The sequence below is a fragment of the Euwallacea fornicatus genome, chromosome 8 (assembly GCF_040115645.1).
Source record: "Euwallacea fornicatus isolate EFF26 chromosome 8, ASM4011564v1, whole genome shotgun sequence".
Lineage (NCBI taxonomy): Eukaryota > Metazoa > Arthropoda > Insecta > Coleoptera > Curculionidae > Euwallacea > Euwallacea fornicatus.
The window spans coordinates 2,188,057-2,214,956 of NC_089548.1; the positions used below are offsets into that span (position 1 = coordinate 2,188,057).

Genomic DNA, 26,900 nt, shown 5'->3' on the forward strand with positions numbered 1-26,900 from the left:
AGCGATTAAACTTTGATGGCTGGCTTAGTAGATAAGTGTCTAATTTCGGAATGCATCGCCCTAGCAGCAGTCCTGCCAAGGCGAAAAACTTATAGTGGGCGCAAAACCGCGGATCGTTAACGAACAATTACTTAATAGTAATTTATCTCCGAAACCAATTAGTAAGTTCGTCCCAGATCGGCTTCTATCTCCTAATACATTTGCGGTACCGTGAATTGTGTGTGGCAGTACCAGTACAGCGTTAGCTTGCACAGCATAGTTAAATCAAATTCGGCGGCGTTTCTTGGTGCTACTTTACGAGCATAGTGATAATACGTTCCTAAAGACGAAACACTGAAAAATCATTTTTTAAGAAAATAATCTTTAAAAAGTGAGTAAACAATGGGAGAATATTGAAAGTTTGGTGATGTTTAAAGCTTTCAATGTCTAGTTTATCTAAAGTTTATTTAAATATTGGGCTTGTGGCTCAGATCTTTAAAATCAATAAGTATTTTCGGATAACTTTTTTTGCCAATATATGCTACCTTGTTCTGCTTTTTATTACTTCTCTGTTTAAGCAAAGGTTAATTTTCTTAATTGATCACTCTGTATATTTTTATATAAACGAAACGATCTCTTTCGCCTGAAATCGTCGTTTTGACGTCATTCCTATAAATCTGTTAAAGTGACACCACTTTAGTTTTTTATGGATCATTCTATGTATATTTTTATAGAAATGGAAAAAATTCGTTTCCCTCATTTCGAAATTATTTATATATATATATATCTTTCGCCATTTTTTTAGTTATTTAGGACTCAGCAAACAGTAAGTACAATAATTGGTACTGAAAATCAAACTTTTTATTTGCTTTTAGGTTTTTTACTTTTGGGCTTATATATTTGAGAAATCATAAAATTGCATTTTTTAATCAAGCAAAAAAGGTCATTTTATTTCTGTAATAATACAGGAAGTTTAAAAAAAAATGCGATCTATAACTCAGTTACTTATGAACGGATTTTAATGAACTAGAAATTAAATAAAATTATATTTTTTAAGCTACTAAGTAATATCACAGTTGAAGTTTCTTTTAACTCAATTTGTGTTTTAGATGTCAACTTTTAAATTTCCAAAAAAGAACTTTTATATTTTTTGATAGAAAATATTTTCCTGAATTTAAAGTAAAAATAATTTTTAATTGAAAAAAATTCAAAAATTTGAACAATATAAGTTCTGTAGCCATCTGTACGCTAGATTTGGACATTATGAGTTATGTATGCAACTGTATTATCATGGGTCCATCTGCGTTATTCTGTGATTATATGCATTTTATTCAATCCCAGCCTATTGTATCATTTTGTACAGACACCTGGCACCATGCACAAGTGGAGTCCATATGATATTCAACGAGAAGAGACAAGATAAAACCGCCCTTATCTATTGGAACAACATCATTTTTCCTCATATTTTTCTGTAAGCAATTATGCTGCGAATATGATTATTGTCATTAACATTAAATTCAGGAAAATATTTTTTATCAAAAAATGTAAAATAATAAGTTCTATTTCAAATTCTGAAATCATACGTGAAAGAAAAGGAGTTGAGTTTTAAAAAATCAACTTTGACGCTGGTAGTTTAAAAACTATCATTTTATTTAGTTTTAGCTCATCAAAATACATTCATAAACAAATTAGTTAAAGCTTCGCCCGTTTTTTGAAACACTCTGTATATGGAGCGATCAAGAAAAAAAAACAGTGTGATGTATGCTCGACAAATCTGATTAATTTAACACTAGGTTTTGACGACTTAGAAAGAAAATGTGAAACTTTGCCAATTTAAAGATTATTGAAGGATTCATAATAAAATAACTATCTCTTGGATCAAATAATATAGTAAATCATCCCATATACGCGACGTTCCAGTTACGACTGAACTCTCTATTTGAGTCATTTGGCATATACTTCAAAAATTGAAAGTGTAATTTACAGCAATGTTTTGAATGACATGGCGCGATGCTTTGTTATAAAAAAAAAAATCATTGAAATAAAATAAGTTGACGTGTTCTGGCAATATTCCATTAATTATCCGCAATTCTCGTATAAAAAATGATCCATTAGTTATATATATCACAAGCGTGTATTAGCATGGAATAATATCGGCACGAATAGTTATTTATTTGCCTTTTGGCCTCTAATTTCCATGCATTTAGAAGCAGTTACAACAATAAATGAGATACATGTAACCATCCATTATATTGAGATTGCAGGCGATTTTGTTGGGCGCTATTATAACCTAGGGCGAATACGTACAGGGTGTCCACGCGAAAATCCGACCCCTCTCTAACTTTTTAATATATTGAAGTAGGAAAGAGAATTGTAACAAAAATGCTTGAAAGTTCATGTAGTGTTTTAAGATAGTTAGCCGTTTTATACAGAATGTTTAATAAACATGTGCCAAACCAACATTTCATTTTTTGAACAATTAAGCATTACCTTTTATAAATTTTTAAATTCTGCGTTTTATTACGAATTCAACTATATATATATATATAAAAGTTAGGACACCCTGTACATAGTTACTGTCTGATAATTTCATGAAACCACCCTCATCACCTGGATGTTTTTTGGGAATTTGTAAATCAATCAAGCAAAATGCCATACGAACTGTTAGTTTGGAGAAATTATATACAGGGTGGCCGTTTGAAAACGAAATACGCAGTTCTGACCAGATAAGAGTATTTACAAAAAAACGTTAGGACATGTACACGCTATTTTAAGGGGAAGCCATTTTAGGCTAATTCGGACTCCCGAAGCTGCAAAGGAAAGAGCGTGTTGACTCCCTAAATGTTAATTAGAAAAGTCCCTTAAGCAGAAGCGTGTTCACTCTCAAAATCTTAACTGGAAAAGGGAGTCCAATGACTCCTCATTTTGAATATATTTTAATATTCCTTATTAGCCCCGAGTTTGCGCAATTTGAGTTATTTACATTCAGTCACTTTACTACGATAACAAAAAATATTCGGATTAATAATAGAGATTATGTTTCATATTTTTTTAAATAAAAGTAAAGTTACTACAAGTTAATCGAGTAAAAGTTGGTAATGTCCACTTCCTACTTCCACACAAAAGGAAAAAAAATTTAAACCGCCGTCGAACATTTTGAAGCATATGTGGAGTGATTTAATTACATTCGTTAATGATTGCCGTAAGTCGTCTAAAGATGTTGGTTCAGTGACATAGATTTTATTTTTTAAATAGTCTCATAAAAAGAAGTCCAATGGACTTAAGTCTGGAGAACGCGAAGGCCACTCTATGGGTTCGCTCCCACCAATTGATTGCCTAGGAAATGTTCTATTTCGATACTGACGAACGGTCAATTCATAATGAAATGCCGTATCGTCTTACTGGAATATCAGATGGTTTTCCTTGCATTCGTTATCGTTTTCGATTATCTCTATTAATGCCGAATAATTAGCGTTTTCCAGTAACTTAAGATACGTTTCCCCTACCTAATTGCCAGATAACAAATATAGACGGACATCAAATATTCCCGCATAAACATTCACTTTTTGCTGACATAGTGTATGGACCTCCTGAATAATCGTAGGATTCATATCAGACCAATAACGGCAGTTGTACCAATTTACAGTATCGTTCAAAGAGAAAGAGCGTTCGTCTGAGAAACACACATTAAAAAGGAACTGTTGATAATTTAGAATCCGTCCTGACATACTTTTGCAAAATTGCAACCGTCCATTAAAATAATCTTCATTAAGTTCTTCCACTAGATGTATTTTGTACGGATGAAATTTGTATATATTTTTTAAATCATTTAAATGTTCGTAAGCTTCACACTAACTAGTACCTCTAACTTTCTTGCACTTAATTGAGGGTCTTGAAAAACATGTTTCAAAACTCCTACCTCAGTTACCTCATTTAATACCGCGTTTTCAACTTGATGCTTTTTGTTACCAACAGACTGAATATCCTTTTTTAGCGTAATAAAAACAAATAAAAAAATACCATTCAATAGTAAAAGACAAAATAAATTAATATAAATAGCCCAATGTGGGCATTTTCGGGAAGTCCTTATCCTGGTTCTGTTGATAGCAGAGACTTGAAACTCGGTTGTTATAAAGTACATCTAATTACTTTTAAAATAAGGTCTCACTCGACCGCCTCTTGTATTTAAGATTTTGAGGGTAAAAACCCTCCTGCTTAAGGGGTCGCAGATAGGGGAATTCGAAGTAACTTAACATGTTTCCCCCACAAAAATAAGTTTTACGTGTCCAAGTGTTTTTTCATAAATTTTCTTAACTGTTCAGAACTCTGTCTATTTCGTTTTTAAACAACCACCATGTATATGTGAATACAATATGTATATATATATGTATATATATATGTATATGCATAAATCGATGTGTTCCATATGTATGACTTCTATTAATATTAACGCTTTGTAAATCATTAAACTGTGGCGAACTGGGTGCTTATTGAAGTTTAACTTTAAACTTTTGGAATATTAATTTTTATGACGTCCCGTGAAACCTATTTAAAATTTTAATCTTAGAAATTAAGCGAGACGACAATGTATTATTACAGATCAAAGTCCACTTTTAGTAAATTTTTAGTTCCACATGAATTGGATTATTATGTATATTTCAAGTCGTATTATTAGATACCTTTAGCAGAAATACTTGTTAGGTATATAGAAACTATTTGATTCTCGATAGCCATAGAAAATGTGCAGTCGACTGATTGTGTTTCAATTTCCGTAACTAAATGGGTTATACAGTCCATTATGACTCTATTGTTCCATTGGAAGGATTTTAATATTATTTTCTTTACTCAAATAATTGAGCGTGCTTTACAACATGGTTATAAAATTTAATTGGCTACTAGCGCCACTGACCTGGATTCGAGACAGTGCACCTTCGGCAAAAATACCAAAACAATCCCCAACGTATACAGACGATACACAAAACAGCATTTATTAATTAAAAATTATGATTTCGGCAAGGAAACATAATGCATCATTTTAAAGGATTGTTTCAAAGCATTTACTAATATACTGAGTATTTACATACACAGGGACTTTCGATAGGTTTAGTGTCACAGCAAAAGCATAAATTTTGACCTATACAAGGTAAATTTACTTTTTCTATCTGGGGCAAGTTTGTGAACCTTTTCAAAGCAATCTCCAAAATTACTGCTTTTTGCGAAGTTAAATAACATTGTAATAAAGGTTTTTTAGGACCTTTTTTGACCAAAAAATAAACACTTTATTCATATTTGAAACAACTATAGATAGCATACACGGGTTACCACATAATATAACGGAGTTGGTACTCCTTTTCTATACAGAGTGGCCTCGAAATAAGGGTATAAATAAGTATTGGGTACTATAGAGTAAAAAACCAGAACGATTCCGTTAAATTTATACGAAAGTTGTTTATGTATTTTCGACAGGATGTTGAAGTAATTTTTTAATCCAAAGTTGATCTCTTTGCACGAGGAGAAGCATATTTTTACATTCATGCTTTTCAGTATACTTTGAATAAATTCAATAAAATTTTTGTTTGGTTGCATCAAAAAATTGTGGCATGCTATTATTTGAAGTGTTTTATCAATTGTAATATCTGTGAGTAGGTAAAACATTCAAAATTATCAACATGTGATTTGGATCTAAATCTATATTCACTTTTTTTATTGGTTCTTTGTTAGTTGTTTAAGCTATTTTTTTTATTTCTTGTAATTGTATTGTATCTATTTAAAAAAAGGCAGGATAAAACATTTTATACAGTAGTCAACAGGAGTTGGAGTCTGGCATAATTTAGAACTATAAAAATAATTCATGTTTTTCAAAGAAATGATGAAAGATTACAATGGGTAAAATTAAGACACAATGAAATTATTGTTTTATTGTGATGGGAAAAAGCCAGAAAAACAAATTTTTAGATATACTCATATTATAAGTATACCTCGAGGAGCTTGATAGGTTGCAAAAGCATAATCAGAACGGTTCCCAGTCAAGAAAAAAGACACTGTCTCAGGGGCCCTATAACAGTCACATTAGAAATAAGTTCCACCGAGGATCAATCTCTCACACATGTCAAAACATAAAGTGTAATATTCTATGAATCTAAAATTAATTAACATTATGACAAAGATTTCAAGGCAAACTTAGACATGGATTTATTATTGAAATGATTGCATTTGAGTGTGATTTGTATATGCCCCAAAAATCAGAAGTAAAACACAGGTCTCAAAAGCAGTCGGACTTGTTACTTCTGATATGTTTCGAAATAAATTGTTCTATGAGGAACTGAAGCAAGATGCTTTCATAATGCTTCCTCTTAGGGTTAGAAAGTATACCTATCAAACCAACTAATCTGTGAAACTGGCACTTAACATTCAGCTGCAAAGGTCTGTCAATCTCTGAATTCGAAGGGCACGCGGAATTTTTATACAGGGTGTTTGGTTCACCGATACATATCCGAAAGGGGGTGGTAGGTGCGATGATTTGGAATGTATTGAACCATATATACTATTATACAAAGTGTTACGCATTTCGAGATATCGTCATTTTTCCAAATTTTACCATTTTCGCTGTTTACTTCCATATAAGTTAAAATAAAAATTTAGCTGAATGTTCGATCTGGCTCTACCTTTTTTCACATAAACTTGAATATGTATTTTATTGATATCAAACATCTAATGAAGTCTACATATTAAAAAAAAAATAATGTAGCCTTTTAAAGTTCGAAAAAGAAATTTCTTAAATATCAAACCTTGACTTTGTAAGCGAATACAAGAAAAGGTGCAAATGAAAGAGACGTTCAAATATCTCTAAAAACTTATTGAACTAATGCTCTTTCGAATGATATATTGAAAGACTCAGATTTAATGTCGCATAAGATATTTAATTAAAAAAAAATTAAAAATGCGGATATGGCGATTTAACAATATGAATAAAAATTAATTAGTAATTATTATTTATACATTAATTATACTATTTATTTAAGATTAATTATTATGCTCGAAATGAGATCCACCATTTCTGATACAACATCGGCATCTTCGTCGCATCTCTGTGGTGGTTACTCCTAGCTTCATTTCAACCTTCATGACTTTTGCTGCCCTATTAATTTTTTGAATGAGATGGTCTCGATCGTGAATTTCTTCATTGTATACCAGTTCCTTCATTCTTCCCCAGATATGATAATCTACTGGGGTCAGATCCGGAGATCTAGCAGGCCATAATATTGGTCCGTTTCGCCCTATCCATCTTTCGGGAAACTGATTATTTAAAAACTCCCTTATTGTTTTCCGATAATGGGCAGGACATCCATCGTTTTGAAATATGATTTCCGTTCTTACATCTAAAGGTATATCGTCCAAAATATCTGGTAAATGATTTCTTAAAAATTCTAGGTAATTTTCGCCATTTAAATTGTCTGGCAAAAAATATGGGCCAATCAAAAGCCTGCCTATTATACCAGCCCATACGTTCACACTAAATTTATGTTGAAACGAAGTTTCTTTTTTCATATGCGGATTTTCTTCAGCCCAATAATGCAAATTATGAAAGTTGGTAACTCCTTCACGGGAAAATTTAGATTCATCCGTCCATAAAATCCTGCGAAGAAATCTTCCATCTTCAATATCCGCATGTAAGATAAATCGACAAAAATGTGTTCTTCGGATTGGATCTCCCTCCTCAAGTCCTTGCACGGGTGTGTAATGAAAAGGGTGCAATTTCTCAGAGTGTAGAACTGACCACACCACCACCCAGTATCATGGCTTACCAGATATTTTATTTTATTTTTATATTATTTTTTTTACGGACCAATATTATGGCCTGCTAGATCTCCGGATCTGACCCCAGTAGATTATCATATCTGGGGAAGAATGAAGGAACTGGTATACAATGAAGAAATTCACGATCGAGACCATCTCATTCAAAAAATTAATAGGGCAGCAAAAGTCATGAAGGTTGAAATGAAGCTAGGAGTAACCACCACAGAGATGCGACGAAGATGCCGATGTTGTATCAGAAATGGTGGATCTCATTTCGAGCATAATAATTAATCTTAAATAAATAGTATAATTAATGTATAAATAATAATTACTAATTAATTTTTATTCATATTGTTAAATCGCCATATCCGCATTTTTAATTTTTTTTTAATTAAATATCTTATGCGACATTAAATCTGAGTCTTTCAATATATCATTCGAAAGAGCATTAGTTCAATAAGTTTTTAGAGATATTTGAACGTCTCTTTCATTTGCACCTTTTCTTGTATTCGCTTACAAAGTCAAGGTTTGATATTTAAGAAATTTCTTTTTCGAACTTTAAAAGGCTACATTATTTTTTTTTTAATATGTAGACTTCATTAGATGTTTGATATCAATAAAATACATATTCAAGTTTATGTGAAAAAAGGTAGAGCCAGATCGAACATTCAGCTAAATTTTTATTTTAACTTATATGGAAGTAAACAGCGAAAATGGTAAAATTTGGAAAAATGACGATATCTCGAAATGCGTAACACTTTGTATAATAGTATATATGGTTCAATACATTCCAAATCATCGCACCTACCACCCCCTTTCGGATATGTATCGGTGAACCAAACACCCTGTATATATATTCTGGTTCTGGTTCTTGGGAGCTTGCTTAAACACACATGAACACACTTTAATACCTTAGATACATAATAATTACCCCCAAACAAAGTTTTTAACTATTTTAATTGCAGTTCAGTTATAAATATAGCAAAAGCAACGAATTTCTAGGTAAAATCAAAACAATTATTTTTGAGGTTATGATAAAACAAATGCAACTGACATCTTGGAAAAATCTGCTATATTATCATCCTGTCTTCGATTTATACGACCTGGTTTCTAAGACAAGGATAGATAAATGACGGATGACGTCTCCATTACATATAGTGCGTCTTTATCCTATTTTCGTCTGAACGTTTTCGTTCTCTGTCTCACTTGTGGTGACCAACTGACCCATATACCTTCGGGGAAATATATTTGGTAAATAACCCTTTTAAATGGCGCTAAAATACTCGATAGTGGAATGCTTAAAATAAAGGTTAGCACAGGTATATAGGTCAGTGTAGGTATATAGTACTGTATAGATGTACTGGATATATCCGGTTTTTGCGGGCCTATTTTTTTCCCACGAATTGGTGTTGGCAGTGGAATGTTTACGGCACTTTTTATTACTATGTTTTGTTTATTAAAGAAAAAATTAAAAATAGTTTTTATTTCGTTTTTTTTTAACTAAAAGACTTAAATATGTAAACGAGTTTTTCTCAGAAATCTAAATAAATTTCTGCGTGATAAGAGTTCAGATGGGAAAAATATATATCTGTTCAGGCTTAGATTCTTCCAGCAAGAAAAGCCATTAATCAGTCATTGATTAATTAACCGTTTTTACTTACAGGATGGCCCATTGAAAACGAAACAGACGAGTTTGTGCCCGAGAATTTTTTCTTCTATGAACACTGAGAGACATAAATTTTATTTTTATGGGAGAAAACTTTTGCGATAAAATTCACTTCCTAATTGTTTCGCCCTTTGCGTTGATGAATAAGAAATGATAACATATTATTATTAAAATGATAATAAAATAAGAGGAAATATCAGATTTTTACGTAAGAGTGCTGGATATTACATGAGGTTGACAATATCGACTCACGAAAAAATTTAAATAATTTATAAAATATTAACTATTTAAATTACAAAATACGAAAGTAATTCTGCTTTGTGTGTAAATTCAGTGCTTAATAAATGTTTAAATAAGGCAAGTTGAAAGCAATTGAATGACTGGTTCAGTGTCATTTTCAAAAGTACTTTAGGTGTTTCTGTTCTTGAGTTTTTTTCAAAATACGAAAAGTGTTTCTAGAAAAAGAAAAAAAAGCTTCCGATGCGAAAAATTATTGTACTTTGAAAAAAAAAAATTATTTTGAAATTTTAGTATTTCATTGGATTTTAGTAACTACATAATTTTTTATTTAATTTTCTATTTATCTTTTTTATTATTTTTTTTTTTACTTTTATGTTTTGGTACTTCAGCTTCTTTCAGATTTTTTACGTTAAACAATTTTAAATCTTACGGCTTAACAGGAATTATGTGATTAGTCAGTTCGTTGGTAGAATCTAAGAAAGGTAAAATCTATTTCCAAAGAATTGATACCTGGCAGACACTGAAACTTTCGTTTTTTAAAAATAATTCTTAGAAAAAGAAATGATTCAGTGAAAATCTACATCTCCCTTATTTGTCAAATTGTTGCCCCTTGTTGCTTTTAATTGATTTTATGTTGTTATAGCCTTTTCTTATAATTTTTTAATAGACTAAGTTTTATTAAATTTCAATTTGTTTGTCTCTTTATGCAATTCCACAGTATTTTTAACCTAAATATTGATATATAAACGCTAAATTTAGTACTATGAATTTTATATTTTAATCATAAACACCGAATCATATTTTTTACTCTATCATTTCAGGTCAATGTCTGTGTTTATTTTATTTTTATCCTTTCAATAATTACAGCACACATACATATGTACGTGCCTCTAGAAGATGTTTTTATTTATTAGAATTAATATATATTTCATTGTTTTAAAAAGGATTTTTAATTATCTAGTATATGTAGCGCGTGTTTTGATAGGGCAGATAAGTAAGGTTTTTTATCTTTATTTTTGAACTTTCATCCTCAAGGACGCAGGTGATACGAGTGAGGTCAACGAGAGCAATATTCAATTTGAATCTTAAGTATTTGCGTCTAGAATTTATTTAGATATAATACGATATTTTTCGTATGTTTAATAAATATATATTAAACAATAAGAATCAATCAAGGTAATTGGTTAAGCGTTTAGCGGAAAATGATTAAAGTGCTAATAATTTTACTGGAGGTATAATTTTCATTAGCTTAATGAACCTTAGGAAGTCTATTTATCTCTTAAAATTTAATAACGTGAGCGTTATGCAGTGTGGCCTAAATTGGCATTACTAGAACTAATTCTATGGGTATTTCCAATGCTATGAGACCTGCGAAATTTGTAAAATGGAAAAATTGGTTGGGATTTAATTGCCGGCTCAATGCCATTTTGAAAACGATTTTGATTTCTTTAATATTCGAGTTATTTTATAAAAACATAAAAATTTGCGTTTTCGGAAAACTTCTTGATTTGATTTTTTTTTATCTGGCATAATATTGTCAGGGCAACTCTTTGAGAGTCATCCCCCTGTGTTTTCAGCTTCGACGTTTCGATACTGAGATCATCCTTAAGCTTATCGTAGCTGGAAATTGAATGACGAGTAGATAGCTTGCAAGAAGTTTGCAAAAAGTATTCTTACAGGTTCAAAAAATATTTCAAATTCAGAAAATTATATCGGACCAAGCGCATTTGAAAATATAACTACATTTTCATAAACGTGAAAATATTAAAAAATAATAAAAATCGCTTTTAAATTAGCTTTCTTTCTTCAAGTTTTTTCTTAACTCGTGCAATTCCCCAGATATCTGAACGTGTGATTAATGGAGTCACAGTGTCTACATAATGCGTATGCATAAAACCTCATTTTTTGCTTGAAATATAAGACAATTTGTGGTTATCATTGAATTCACTGATCGCCTTTAATTAAAATCAGTTATATATGTGGTAATGGTACATGCCTAAAATGTGTGCAATTGACAGGCCTCAACATGACCTAACACGTGAATCAAATAAGCTTTATCATAATACAAAATATTTACTCTAACAATGATATAACAAATTAATAATTATTCGGTTCGGCTTATTGTACAGAAATGGGACTTCTAGTGTGGTGTCTTGCAATATCAACTCTCCTAGCCCTTATATGGCACTTTAGCGATGCAGGAAAATACTTCATAAAATGGGGCCTTTTTGGCATAATATCTGTTCTCATGGCCACACTCCCAATACCGATAATGCTGCTGAGCCCTAGAAATCCTAAAAATGGTTTGTAAGTACCCCGATTTTTCCTAATTAATCCTTTATCATTAAATCCTAACTATTCCTTCTAGAATTCCTGCTGCAGGTCTCAGAGCATGCTGCAGATTCTTAGGCCTGACATTGAAGGTTGAGGGTCAAGAGAATATTGTCCAAAACTCTGGGTGTGTAGTTCTCATTAATCATCAAAGCATGTTAGATCTGGTTGGTAAGTACCAATAGACTAAATTTTTTTTAATTTTTTTTGATTATTGACATCCAGTACTGGCATGCCTGTGGCCTGTAATGGATAACTGCACAGTAATATCCAAAAAGGAAATTTTTTACATCCAGCCGTTTGGTTTGGCGTCATGGCTCTGGGGTACTATTTTCATCAATAGAGGTTCCAAAAATGCTCAGGAGGCTGTTAATGAGACGGGGGCTATAATTAAGCAGAGGAAGGTTTGTAATATTACAGGAGAAAACCTATAGGTGGCTTTAACTACAGTTTTAGGCCCGAGTGCTAATGTTCCCTGAAGGGACTAGGAATTTAGGGAATAAAGAACTTTTGCCCCTTAAAAAGGGGGCCTTTCATTTGGCTCTTTCCTCAAAAGTTCCTATTCAACCTGTAGCAGTGAGCCGTTATACATTTTTGAAGAATTTCAGTTTTGGGACTGGTATGAATTCAGTTCATTATTCCACAGCTTGCAGTTAATAATTTTTTAATGTCTAGGGCAAATACGAATCAAAATTTTGCCGTCCATTTCTACTGAAGGATGTACTAAGGAGAATCTTCCAAAATTGATTGACAAAACGTACGAGATTTTGTCTGAGAACGTGAATTCTCTTTCCAGTGACGGAAAAAACAGGATCGGTAACGAACGTAGCAAAAGTAACAGTGAAATTCGTAGTAATCGTTACTCAACCTAGTAACCGAGTGCTCAAAAATTTTATTTGCAAACCTCATTTGTACTTTTGTGTTTCATCTACGATTAGTTGACTGTTGACTGACTTAAAATGTAATTATTTTGTTGTTAGGTTATTATTTAAATAATTGTTATTGAAAATGTAAATAATGAATTGGTGCTACTTTTTTTAATCGTTTTTTTCTTTATTTGATTCAATGGAAAGACGAGAATCACAATAAATTAAATATTTTTAAATAATATTTTATGTATTGTGAATATTATTAGAAAGACTGGGTGAAAACTATGAAGGATTAATATAATGTGTATTTTTCCCTGCAAACTATAAAAATTCTCAAACTAATAATGTACGCGGGCAAATCGGTCCAGATTCGATGTTGCCACATTTCTAGCTTTGCAATTTGTCTCGTGATACGGCTGGTTTAAAGATATACGTTAAAACGTTAAATTTAAAGATTAAAGAGGTACGTTTATATTAATCACTTAAATAAAAGAGCACAGACCTGGGCGTAGCATTTTTTACAGATTAATTGTTGTTTGAACCCTCCCTTTGTGCACAAACAAGGCACAAATCCATGGCGGCGAATCCCGCCAAAGTGAAGTCACCATGACTTATTATGTTTTAACAGCGCTTGCGTTGTTATCCACATTAAATGTGAATTCCAAGGTGTGAAGGTGAAAAATGTTTATACCAAGCGAAAAATTAGTTCATTTTGAGGTTGGGATTGCCGGCAAATATTGATACCCCCGGTTTTCTAAAGGGATCATAAAGAACCTCGAGAAGTCAGGCGTTTGGCGATATGTAGAAAATGGATGAAGGTCTATATACTGGGTGTCATAATACCGCATCAGGTTAAAAATCATGGGACCGATCTCTGGATGATTTTAAGAAAAAAAACTTCATAGGAAAGTCGGTCTCTTTTTACATTTTATCTGAAATACATACTGATAAAAAAATGTTTTTTTTTTTCTTTTTTTATAGTTTTTTGTCACCCTGTATTACACATAAAAAGTGAAAACAGACCCATCTTCATACGGACTTTTTTCTTAAAATCATCCATAGATTCGCCATGTTAATATTTGACAAGCAGTTTTACGCAGTAATATTACGAGGTACCTCGTATAAGTATACGTATGAACTATACTGATTTTTTACAATAATATGACACTTAAGTTTCGCATATTCCTGGATAATCGAATAGCCAGTGTATAACTGGTTGCATAGTAGACGTTAAATTTACTTAAATTTTTTGTTCATAATCCGGATAACAGATTAAAGTGAGTATGAAATATGTAACTTAGTTTATGTTATACGTAGAATAAAGTGCCAATTTTTGGCGAAGAATCAAAAACGTGCACTTACTGAGGTAGTACAAAGTGAGATGCGTAAATTTAGTTTTTGAAAACATCGGTTCACGTGTTGAAAAGTGAGGGTAATTTTTTGACCCAAAACTTGAATTCGCATTTAAAGAAATTAAAATTGACAGTAAGTATGAAAAGTATGTCAATTCCTAAGTTTAAGGTGGATGTATTTTGGCCTGATAATATTCGCAGGTGATAGTGAGGCAGTAAGTATGGGTACTGACTCATAAGTTGAAAACTGAGCGCGATTCTTGTGCCTGCAAAATTTAAGATCAGGTTTCGAAAGGGTTTAAAAGCGCTATGTAAGAATTCTAATTAATGTTAATTACTTATCGCACCTTTATACCCTTATATTACCTAAACTCATAAAAACATCGGCATAATAATTTTTTGTTATTTTAAAATCATGATGTAACAGAAATTTTAGCTTAGAATCACAGTCTAAAAAGGCCTTGGGAGTCTTTTCCTTTTAGATTTAGCCACCCATACTGGTTGTCCCTAAATGATCTGTAGATATATTTTTTTTATAAACATTGTTTGAAATTTTCTATAACATCACAAAAATTGTTTGATTTTTGAAGATTGGCCTACGTTTAGCGATTCCTGAGATTTGAAGTTTTGAAAATTATTAAAAATTATACCGTATCGATATCAATGTTTTTGTTCTCATCCGGATCGCAATGGAAATTACTAATGAAAAAAGGTCTGTTTTTTTTATTTATTATATATAAAGTATTTAGGTACATTATTTCAAGTATAAATTAAAAACGCTAAAATTAAATCCCTATTAAGACGCAATATTCTTTACATTAAAGCCACGTGTTGTCGTTATTTAACATCCTTAGTGACTGTAGTTTATACGGGGTGTTTTTTAATACTATCCTAACATTTCAGAGCGTGATTCTGCGGGTCCTTAAACGGAGAAAAGTTCATATGAATGCACGTTCGCAAGGGTCTCATTTTGAATTCGTTTTTTCTTTAATGAAAATCGTTTTTGTAAGTGTTATGGCTGACGCGAAAAGCGTGGAGAGCATTTTCATGTAGAAATTCGCTTGGCTGATCAGAAAAATGTTTTCGTCGAAAGGCATTAGGGACGTGTCGCTTCTTTCGTGAATAGTATCGGAGAGTTAAACAAAATATGATTTGAAACGAAATATCTCAACACTCTATATATAACACATTCCGGGCATGTGTTCATATGAACTACTTTTGACAAAATGACCTCAGAAATCACGTCCTGAAATGCTAGCATGACGTTAAGGAACACCCTGTATACCTAATAAATTTAATGTAGTGCAAAACGACCAATACAGTGGCAAAATGTTTATAGAATTTTAATATGATTTTGAACAGTTCTTGTGGAACGTAATTTAGCACGAACACTACACGTAAAGTACAGTCACGAAATGCTAAATATGATAACAAAAATCAATACAAATGAGGCAAAATAAACTTCAACACAAACAGGTTGGAATAAAGGATAATAACACAACAAAGAAAATGTGAATTAATCCATATCACAGACAATGGAATGGATGAAATAACAGAAGCTTGAATACTCACGAAAGCGCACCCGCATACGTGTGCAAAAAGTGTTCTTGTTTTTGATGTGACTAAGGTATAGAGAATACGTAAAATTCCGGAATCAAATTCTTAACGCTTTGATATTTTTGCAGCCCTAAAATACAAAAGTTTTGTTGTCAAATCGGGTAACTTTCATATTTTTGCAGCTGTATCATCCAGCCTTCTCAGTAGCGTAATTTCTTACATGTAACTATTCAATTTATCGAATATCGTTTGGTCCTATTAATTTGAGTATTCTCACTCTTTATTTACAAGGAAGTGTCTAGAAAATCTCACATTGAGTGATAAAAATCAGTAAGTACCTGGTGGGGGAGGAGGAGCAGGCCGAGTAGCAGTTTGAATCGGAGTCGACATCCTGTACCCTAAAAATAGATAATCTTCATTAATGCAATAATGTGCACAGTTTGGCATCGGGGCAGTGCGCTTTTTTTCAAAAATATTCAGGATCGGCTTCATCTTATTGCAAAAAAAATCTTTAAATATTTCCCCATTGTTTCATCAAAAAATTGTACAATTTCAAGGATTATACAGTGAAATCATTTTTTCTTCAGCATATTACCTCACTCGTTTACTCTATATCGATCAAACCATTGATTTCATTGAACTCCCCTTACCTCTCTTAGTTTCAGGGGATGGTTTCATTGCCCCAAAAATCTCGGTATCCCTCATTGTGTGCGTAGGAAACGAAACCGAGCAGTCTCGGATAGTATGAAGGGCTTCCTTGCAGGCATGATACATCTGCATCCTCTCATTGCGCCTTTGCACTTCGTCCGGGGAATCTTCCATTAAAGTGTCCTATGCAGACTTGGTCAATTAACGTCCAGAAAACAAATTCCTTTTACCTGATTCTCTGTGGAATACACGTGTAGAAGCAACTCTTCGTTGATGAATTTCTTGGTAGAGTTCAGTACGAAGTGGGTGATCATTTTGGGCACTAAGTCCTTGGTGGACTTGTTGATAATGTTCATGTAGCTGTCTACTAAGTTCCTGATAACTTCCACTTGACGCTTCAGCTGAGGGTCTTCGTCCTCTTTAGAAGAATTTAACTAAAAACGAGTTGCAGCATTTATTGGTTTAATGATGGTATAAGACGTTACGTCAGTGCTAGTGTCCTCTTTTAGTCTTTCTGGATAAACTCCAGCTCTAAGCAATGAAGCTTTCCAGGAGTCTTCTTCATCCAGGGAGTTGCAGCTCAGCTCCAGCTGTTTGTTATCCTAAAATCTGACTTCATATAATATGAAGGGACAAATTTGAGGAACTGGCACCTTATAAACGTTTCTTCCATTAGGGTAAAACAGGCCAAAGGTGTGTCTCTTTGATATAAATTTGCTTTCCAGGTCACGCAGCTTAATCCCGTTTAAGGGCAAAATGTATTGGATTTCCTTCTCCGTCTCATCTTTGAACCAGGCCAAGTTCTCCGATGTCAAAACGAACCAAAAGTCTTTTGCTCCTCTAATTAGGCTTTGATTGTGAATGCACATAACTCCTTTTCTGATCACTTGGTTGCCTGGGGCGGAACTGGTTCCCGACCTCATACTTTTTTCTGCCTGATTCTCTGCGCTAAAATTCATATTGCGGCCTCAGAAATTACGAAACGCGAACTTACTTAGCGAAACCGATGAAGTCTTCATGATTGGTATTCATGTAACTCAGCTGACAACTGATGTAAAGCTGCAACTGATCCTTGCATTCCTTTTCAGTTTTGCTGATTTGCATAGAAATGATCCGCTCAACACTTTCACGTAAAACTGGGTACGGTGACATCTAAATTCCAACCTGAGTAACTTAAAGATTTGCTACTTAAATATTGTCAAAACTTACTTTTTCTGTGCAAAAATGGATGATATTTAATAGTTCTGAGATCACCAAATCTACACAAATCATGCACGGGTTTTTCAGCCTGGCTATTTGCTTCTTTACTATGGCATCGAAGGCCAAATCGGGGGTGAATAATCCGATCTGCAACAATGAATTTTGGGGTTTAACACGAAACTTTGGGACGTTTTGGTTTAACGCCACAATTCGAGTGGCCTCACCGAATCTCGAATATTTAGATAATATTGGGAGTGCATTGGTTCAACACTGAACTTTGAGTTGATGGGGTTTAATGCCAGAATTCAGGTTGTCCCACCTAATCTCGGATCATATAGGGTGTGCACTGATTTAACATAGCAACTTCGCTTAACTTAGTTTAACGCCGCAATTCGAGTAGTCTCACCGAATCTCGAATATTCGGATCATATTGGGAGTGCATTGATTCAACACTGAACTTCGATTTGACTGGGTTTAATGCCAGAATTCAGGTTGTCTCACCTAATCTCGGATCATATAGGGTGTGCACTGATTTAACGATCGGGTTGCCCCCACTTAATGTCAAACATTCGGATATATTGGAAGTCCATTTGATTGACCTGAAGATTTGTATTATGTTGGTTTAACGCCAAAGTTCTGATCGCCCCACCTAATCTGGATTCTGAAGTAATGAATTTCATGATATTTTTGAAAAATTGTAAATAATTTGAGAATTTTTTGATAAATAGTAGCTTCTGGAGGTATTAACCTTACCCTAATTCCATGAATGTTGCATATGGCTATAGCAATCTCCTTGCGCAGTTCATTTTCATCAAACTCCATTTTGACGATCTCGAATGGAAACCGTTCGTGGAAGAGGGAGTTTATCTTAGCACCACCACACAGCTCGCTTGTGTTGATTTCACTGGATCTAGAACCTTCCAGGGCTTTCTCGAATTCCAAGGAGAAGTTCTGAATCATCCTGAAAATGCAAGTGAATTTCAGCTACAGGAACGGGCTTACTGCAGACAGCACCTAACCACAGTCTTTATATATTTTGGTCTCATTTGACATCTCGCATGAAAATTTTCTGGATTTTGATAGTGAATGCGACGTTATGATGTGACGTAACTAGTGAGAAGTCACTACTTACTGCAATAACGCTTTGGTCTTGACGGTCTTATCATCAGGCCTATAGTTCCTAAAATCGCCTAAGCTTTGCTCTAAGTCCACCAGCTGTTTCTGCAGCTTTTCTCTGAGAGCGGGTAGACTGTTCCTAATGTGATTCGTTAACTGAGCATTTAGAGTCTTCTGTAGATATGTGGTGCCCATCTTGTCCACCATGTGTCTGTAGGCAGGATGTCTGAAATTTACCACATTATCAAAGCATCCTTTATAGATTCTACCCTTTGAGGCAGTACTGCTACCAACCTCAAAAAGAACTCTCTTTCAGCTTCAATTTGCAGTTTAATATCTTTCCCACCCTCTAGATCCTTTTGAGATCGATTGATAACTCCCACATATCCCCTCTTTAGAGACAGCAATTTATTCTCTAAAACTTCTCTTGCGTCCGTGCCCTGATCCATGAGATCTAGTTTAGTTATCACTCCTATAGTCCGGAAGCCTAAAAAGTTTATGATTTAGCACTAACTCCTGCCAAGCGAGATCTTCTACCTTTAGGATCTACTTCTCTGGAGATCTGGAGAGCGTCCGAGTTGGCCAGATCACTATTAGCAGGAGTCACTGCTAGAATGAGGCAAGAGTCACGTTTAATGTATTCTAAGATCATTTTCCTGATTTGAAGCTCGATATCTGGGGGCTGATCCCCTATGGGAATTTTTGTCATGCCTGGAAGGTCTATCAGGGTTAGGTTGAGTACTAAAAGAAGAATTGTTTTGAGGCTCATGGTTTAGCAGAGTAGCAATAAGGCTAATTTCCTGTGCTTGTCCTCGAAAATGAGAAAATCAGGCAGTGAATTTTGTATGACTAACAAATTTAGTGATGCTTGAGTCATGAGTGAGTAATTTGTATGGAGACGTATAATACCGTTTGGGGAGTAAACTTTCAAGTTTATGGGTATGTTTGAGATGCCCTTATTTCTCCCCGTGATCCTCTCAGTATCCGCTTCAATCTCTCTTCTGACCTCATTGAAATCTGAGTACTTGTGGCCTGGTTTGTGCAGGAATTCTGCATATTCTGCAAAAATGAATCATTTTCAAGATGACAGTGGCGATATTATGCAAAATCTCTACCAAATTTTGCATGTATGAGTTGCAGGATCAGTGGCCTTCTAGTCACGATGCCAGTTCCTCTAGGGAGGAAATCTCTGGAAATATTTAGATTTAATTATTACAAGATATACGGATGTAATTAGATCCATTACTATTGCTTGTAATTTTGCTATCAGATATGGGTAATAATAGATATCGGAGATAGGCAAAGTTTTTAATAAGTATGACAATTCCTGGTATTTACACAGCATCTGCTAAACAAAAACCATGTTTGCTCCTATGAATTCAATTTCTATAACTTGCGAAAATGACGTTCTGCTGCCTCTTTTCAATTTTTGTAGTGACTATTTAATTACGCTACCAGAAAGTTAAATATAATAAATAAACAAAAGCGAAAGTTTAAAAATCAATAAAATAAAAAAAATAAAAAGGGTATTTGGGGCCTATGGATATATAATTTGTTCAAGATAAGGATGTTCAGCAAGGAAATTTTGTACAGCCTTAATTTCATTCTGTGTCATTTGGTTTGCTCCGAATGATTTTTAACTTTTTTCTAAATACGACCCTGGTAGATTTTTGTCAATTTTAAGACATTTTAACAATTATTCTACGTACCTTCCTAACTTATGCATACCTAGTTAACATTACCAAAACTTAACACCTTTTTTTTTATTTATCCTACGTTACCTAAATTATCGAATTTTTCAAACAAGTGTCCATTATTTGCTAACAACGAACATCTCCTGAGTCTTGCAGCTTAATCTTTAATAACATATTTGTTTGGTGAAAAGCTTTAAGAATGTCCTTTCGCAGTTCTCTGTTGTCCAACATGATTTGTGATATACATAGGATCAAACCAAAAAATTTTACAGAGCCATGTTTGGAGAACGGGCTGGCCGAGGATCGTTCGAATGGGTGCCCATTTATGTTCCAGGAAATTTATGTGATAGATCTTCCTGGATCGTTCTGTTGGAACTAACAGTCATGTGTTAAAGCAAACATGATAATATTTAAGACAATTTTGCAGCGTCAGTGCAAAATACCAATTTGTTGAATACAGCAAAGACATAAAAACGCTATAAAATTAACTCTTGAGCTATAGAACACGGTCTTTGCAAATTTCAGGAAAATTTCCATGTATTTTTATTGGCCACGAAGGTCAGGATGATGCCTATTCTGACCTTCATTAATATATAGACTACATACTGTACGAACATAAAGAAAGTGGTAATAAATATTTCTCGCAAATTACTAAATCTAGGAAAAAGGGCTAAGACACGTGTTGTAATAGTTTTTTTGCTTCTGCTATACGAGTTTTTCTGATTATAACAGTAGATAGGCCGTTATTTTTGAAACTTAATATCTTACAATATTACATTTTTAGAAGATCTGCTTAATTTTCAAAAATTTCATTATGTGGCACGTTCTATGTCTGTCCTAATTTGTTCTTGAATTTATAAGGAGACCCGGCAGAAATGAAAGGACCCACCAAAATTCTGTTCCTCAAACCTTCCAATTGGTCCACTATATAGTTAAATATTGAAAGAACTTTGGACTTGAACTAAATACAACCGGGGTTCCAGATGTAACGTGCCCTTATGCTATATGCGTCAACATTTTCGTAATATACTCAACATAGCTACACTTTGGTATCCATTATTTTCAGATAAGTGTTAAGTTTCGTGAAATGACCACTATTGTAATACTTCGTTAACAAATTAATCTGATGAGATAAAAACAGATGAACTTTTCTCATTAGGGTACGCCACAAAAACAGAGCCGTAATAAGATTTTTAGTACAGTATGTTTAGATTTTCAAATTCTCTGCTCAATTCCAAACATTTTTGCCTATCCTGAAACGTTTATGCTTATTTATTTTTATGGTTATAGGGAGTAAATATTTATTTTTTGCCTTAAAAAGAATCAACAGAAATTTACTCGCTTTGCAGTTTATTTTGATGCGACTGAATTCCGCGTTCGCATCAGTTAACGCATTAATAATTATTATTTCCACCAGTGTTGCTTGAAAGTTGGCTTAAGTAAAGAAACAATATGTAATTTGTTTAATCGAGTGTCACTCAATGGCACTTGCGCAAATGACCTTTAAGATAATTTGGTTGTTATCTAAATGAATCGATGTCCGTAAAATTTCGATAATACATTTCAGTGTACGTTCATGAGTTTAGGTGCGATGGAAATATAATAACACCCATGTGCTGATTATCGGATGTCTCATATATTTTATTAAAAATAGATACGCACCTGCCTACGAAATTCTCCAAGACCGAACTTTTTCCGGCACTTTGCCCCCCCACTACCGCGATTTGAGGCAAATCCACAGTCAAATTAACACCCAGTCTTGTGAAGGCATCTTGCAACTTATTCACCACGTATATTAGCTGTTCCATCCCTAAATTCCCAGACATCTTTTACGAATATATGACGATGCAGTTCAACTCACGAGTGCGTTGCCAATGCAACAAATAACATCAAATAATCCTTTTTGTTTATTCACTACCAACATGCCTTTAAGCGAAAATGAAACTAATCAGAGTTGCTGTTAGTGAGTCACTGATGCGTTTTTACTTAATTATTACTAATGGCTGAACTGAGGCGCGCACATCGTGTAGAACTGCTGCAACAAACGGTGACGAACTGCTATCATATGAAATTTAATTTTCGTGTTATCATCAAATGAAATCAGCAGGCTCCTCTCTCCCTAGTCTAGAATCATAAGGATCTAGCTCGTAGATTATGATTTCTCATCACATATTCGGAATTGGTTTTTCATCCTATTGAAGTCCTTGGCGCGTTCGATGTCTATTCATTTGGCTATAAATAATAGTTCATTAATACCGAACGAGGAACAGACGAGAGAGGCGCATGTATTACTTTTTCGAATCAGGTACTTATGGAGCAACGTTGGTTGCAGAACCACGTGTCAGATCAAAGTCCGCGATATTGATCTCTTATCTTGTCCCAAACCGCGCAAATCTTTAAAAGATAATCAGAATAAAAAGTCGTAAGAGGTTTTAATTAAATGCTCTCTCGCATGGTTTACTGCATTATTTCCACTGCCGCTGTTACATACCTTGTCCCTTCTCTGACGGAGAATTTGACTACTATGAAACGGCGAAAATTAGAAGCAAAAGCAAGTTTATAAAAACTAGAATAATGTTCCCGAAAGAATCTTGACGTCCCGATCCATGTCCTGAACTTATGTCCGAGGAATCGTGCCGAAATGGTGACCGCCCACTGGACAAATTTCTACCTCATACCCAAATCAGGGTCGTATCTAGTAACTTTTTTTGCAGAGTTTGTGCCTTTTCCGATTTGACATATTTTCAATGTGTGACGTATTTTCGAAGGAATTTCAGCAATCTGGGGAACAATCTACGCGAAATTTGCAATGTAGGAGCTGAGTTAGGAGTGCATCCATCGACACGCTGCTTCGACCGGGGAGCAGACGCAGTTTTGGTGCGGATAACAAAAAGAGGCATCTATATAATTGTTAATAAATGTTTAGTCTATTTAATTTTCAACACAAAAATTCCATTTCAAACTCAAATCAGGATCGCCCCCAGTAACTTTTCTTTTTAAGGGGTGCGATTTTTTTTCTTTTGAAAAAATTTACGGCGTGTGACTTACTATTAGTGTAGGAACCGTGAAAATGTGGTAACCAAACAACTCGAAATTCCTGAGGTGGGAACTAAGACAGGGTTGCACCTCGCGATAAACGACCCTTTAAATAATGTTTTTGTTCAATAATTTATTTAAAATTTGTTCTATTATTAAATTATATCTATATATTTATATTTTAGTCATTAAAGGGTAAATCGAACTGTTTCCTCGTCAATTAAAGACACTGAACAATTATGGAATTACTAATCAAGCAAAAATACACAAATTCGAAAGTACCTTTGGACCGCCACGTTATAAATCCACCGCTCTCTTTATCAGGACCACATGTGTTTATTGTCATTGTTCTTGGTAAAATTCGCGGCACATTCATAATGTGGCCCTAAACAAAGATATTTTTCAATAAGGCAAAGCCGCAGATGCTTCAGCATCTTTCAGCTAATAAAAAAATTAATTGTTTATGAAACTAAAAGTAAATCTAACGACGTCAAATAAATATGGAAAACATTATGGCAAAGAATTACAATAAATCTAATACCTTCGGGAAAATATCGTTATACAATACAAAAATCAAAATTAATACTACGGTTTGCTCCATTTTAGTTTTACCCTTGTAGGTAAAAGTTATCTACAGGGCGTCCAAAAATGCCGTAAGGACATCATATGTTACATTGAAATAAACCGAAGTTTAGATTTTTTTTGGGCGCTCTGTGTACATATCATTTTTCACTAGAAGTAAAATTTGTACACTAGAATTTTACTCAAACACCCCTTTACGTACTATTGGTTTAGACATTCGCTCTGAAATCACTCGCAAGGAGGTACTTTTCGTCAAGTGAAAGAACCTACATAGAAATGAAATCACACTGCTCTTTCAACCCGAATATTGTCAGTTTCAAAATTTACAATATGTACTTACTACCTACATATATACAAGGTGAGTGGGTTTGTATTAGACTCTGGCAGTCGATGGAGAACTCTACTTTGAGCTAAGTATGACATAAACGTATGTCGGAAAATCCTGTTTTTGAGACACTGGGTATCTATGAAATCTTTCTTGTAGGTTATGTTTCATGCGTCGTTAATCCTAGTTTTGTTATCGCTGCTATGTATATATCGCGGTGCGCCACTGACTTTTTATTTTTAAACAGTTTGGCGCGTTCTTTAATAAAGAAACTTCTTAGCTGTTAGATGTTTTTGCTATCTTAATTAGTTTTCTAGCTATTTAAGTGAAAAATTACTAATTTACGGTGGCCTTTCTAGCCATTTCCAAATTCTGACGAATCAAGGGCGACTCATACTATCGGTTAGGTCAAATATTTTGGACTCATTTGAGGCAGTTTATTCACATCAGCGAGCACGGTCAAAGGACACAAAATGAGTGTTTCGCGTAACAACAGCTCATCTGACCTGATTTGACGCGGCTTGACCGAGAAAGCGAATCGTCCTTTAAAGTAAGGACGGAGAGTTTTTACCTTTCATTCTAAAATATCTTAATATATGTTACATATTCGAAGAAATAGAGCGGAAAAAAAATTCTAAATTCAACAGAGAATCCTCAATTATAAATAGCCAGTGACGTACTTGAAAAAGTTCCTGATGGCGAAAGGGGGCTCAATCTTGCCGGTTGATTTTAAAATCGTTTTAACATAACAGATCATCCAGAGCAAATTACAGTAAAAATTTGAGCAAATTATCTCCAAAGTTGTATGAGGTGAATACTTTAGAAAATCTCAAACTTTGGCATCCTGCATCTAAGAAATCAGGGGTTTCTCGACGTGTATGTTACATATGTACATTTACGTAAAATAATGTTCCCCAACCCACGCCAGTCTTGCTAGCATAAACTGGTTCACCCCGTATAGCATTTCCTAGCGATACTTTACATATCAAAATGAGTAGCTCAATCGAAAAAATTCTAAATTTTTGATGAAATTCGAGCAAATCAGTATTCGGACGGTGTCAGATAATTCGAACTGATAAAATGTTCTGTACATGCTTATAGCGATTTGCTCTGCGAGAGTATTCATGTGCATTGAAACTCACGGAGAAACATAAACCTTTACGTATCAAACTCGCTTGAACAGCATTTAAGCCTTCTTGCAAATTATATTTCAATTTTCATATAAATCATTGTCTATGATTATTCTCTTATCCACGTTTATCACACTTAAATGAGCTCTGTGACGTAGTCAGCTTGAGCAACCCTATTTGGATGGCCCCTCAGCGACCCGTATTCGCTGCCAGCGTCACTAAGCTGATCAGGAACCTGGAACGTCGAACCCTGGAACCCCATTGCGGACTCGTAGTACTAAAAAAAATGGGAAGACCTTTTAGAACTTTATCTATTTTCTAGATTAGCACTACTGACATTGGGGGCATTTCGCAAGGAACTATTGTTACTCCCAGGCTGCTGCTGAGCTATTCTAGATAACGTGGCGTACTCGCCCAGATCATCCCCTGGTCCCGGGGAAGCTAGGTTCGACAACTGTCGCTTATGAGGATGCTGTATGGTCGCGTATGTGTTGTCCTCCTGAGAAATATTTGAGAGCTCTTTTGGTGAAAAGAAGACAAGTGTTAGGTGTTAGTTTGAGTTAGGCAGACCCCAGGAATATCCACTTTTAGTTGGTTAACTGCTGTCTTCATGGATATACCCAGGGTAATAAAATATTAAATTGTTAATAATGCTGGAAAAGCTATTTTCGGACAAAGTGAGGATTTTTAGTAAGGATAAAGCTCACCGGCATGTTGTCCGCACTACTTCGCCTGTTGGTCGGTCCTAATTCAGGTTCGTTGAACACCTGCATCGTGAGTTCTTGTTCCTCGTATAGCTTCAGTTTCCTGCAACAAATTGAACTGTTAGTGCTATGAAAATTCATGAAAATGGATAAGTAAAAGTAAGATCAACAAGTGGGAAAGGATTTTTAGTTCTTTATATTTTTGTAGACATTTTGAGTCATCCTGTAGGGAAATTCTATCGACATTAATCAATTTTTTTCGTTACTCATGGAAGACCATGCGAAGATTTTTATGGCTGCGAAAGACGTATGCGGACTATATCCTTTGTCAAGACTTTATGACTTTAAATTGGTCATGTATCCATATCCATGTTTCGCCGCATCCCAAACCAACCTCAGCGTGCTATATCAAAGGTAACCTTAACCAACACTTACTGCTCGATCCACAGTGGATTTTCCGTTGTAGTTAAATCATCGATGATTGCTTTTTTGATCAGCGCATCTTTCTTCTTCAAATCATCGGAGGGCGATATCACCCAATGTCTCAGACAACAGCAGACAATAATGAACGAGGTCACTCCCACGAAGAGGACGATCATCAGGGCGATGAGGGCTGCCAGAGCTGGATCGAAAGAGTCCTCTTTTTCCTACAATAATCAGGCTTTGTAATGAAT

The 26,900-nt window shown here is 34.3% G+C and overlaps 3 protein-coding genes across 6 annotated transcripts in view; 1 reads left to right on the plus strand and 2 right to left on the minus strand.

Moving 5' to 3' along the window:
- Window positions 1-85: 85 nt before the first annotated feature.
- On the plus strand, window positions 86-13,054 carry Agpat2 (1-Acylglycerol-3-phosphate O-acyltransferase 2). 2 transcript variants are annotated; one of them, XM_066284825.1, is made up of 6 exons: window positions 86-370; window positions 11,812-11,989; window positions 12,051-12,184; window positions 12,239-12,417; window positions 12,470-12,632; window positions 12,689-13,054. In XM_066284825.1, the coding sequence occupies exons 2-6, from the start codon at window positions 11,814-11,816 to the stop codon at window positions 12,883-12,885; spliced, it is 849 nt and encodes a 282-aa protein (XP_066140922.1). In that variant the 5' UTR covers window positions 86-370; window positions 11,812-11,813; the 3' UTR covers window positions 12,886-13,054. The 2 variants fall into 2 exon arrangements, with proteins under 2 accessions (XP_066140922.1, XP_066140924.1); XM_066284827.1 differs by lacking the exon at window positions 86-370 and adding an exon at window positions 9,993-10,164.
- A 1,885-nt stretch (window positions 13,055-14,939) lies between these two features.
- LOC136340596 (dynamin-2-like) lies at window positions 14,940-22,517 on the minus strand. The gene is made up of 15 exons (XM_066284807.1): window positions 22,112-22,517; window positions 19,871-19,944; window positions 19,665-19,814; window positions 19,293-19,496; window positions 19,050-19,242; window positions 18,772-18,981; window positions 18,393-18,600; window positions 17,649-17,786; window positions 17,434-17,591; window positions 17,093-17,387; window positions 16,925-17,041; window positions 16,670-16,873; window positions 16,442-16,622; window positions 16,130-16,189; window positions 14,940-15,921 (listed from the first exon to the last, which is right to left on the minus strand). The coding sequence occupies exons 1-15, from the start codon at window positions 22,273-22,275 to the stop codon at window positions 15,857-15,859; spliced, it is 2,421 nt and encodes an 806-aa protein (XP_066140904.1). The 5' UTR covers window positions 22,276-22,517; the 3' UTR covers window positions 14,940-15,856.
- Window positions 22,518-23,598: 1,081 nt separating this feature from the next.
- Cad87A (cadherin-87A) overlaps window positions 23,599-26,900 on the minus strand; it is a 78,010-nt gene continuing 74,708 nt past the window's right edge. For 2 of the 3 annotated variants that reach the window (XM_066284795.1, XM_066284794.1), the window contains exons 20-23: window positions 26,662-26,873; window positions 26,230-26,329; window positions 25,860-26,021; window positions 23,599-25,799 (exon numbers count right to left, since the gene is read on the minus strand). In XM_066284795.1, the coding sequence (XP_066140892.1) occupies window positions 25,659-25,799; window positions 25,860-26,021; window positions 26,230-26,329; window positions 26,662-26,873 (615 nt within the window). In that variant the 3' untranslated portion in view covers window positions 23,599-25,658. Of the gene's footprint in view, window positions 25,800-25,859; window positions 26,042-26,229; window positions 26,330-26,661; window positions 26,874-26,900 lie in introns of all 3 variants that reach the window. The other variant, XR_010732331.1, reaches the window with a different exon arrangement.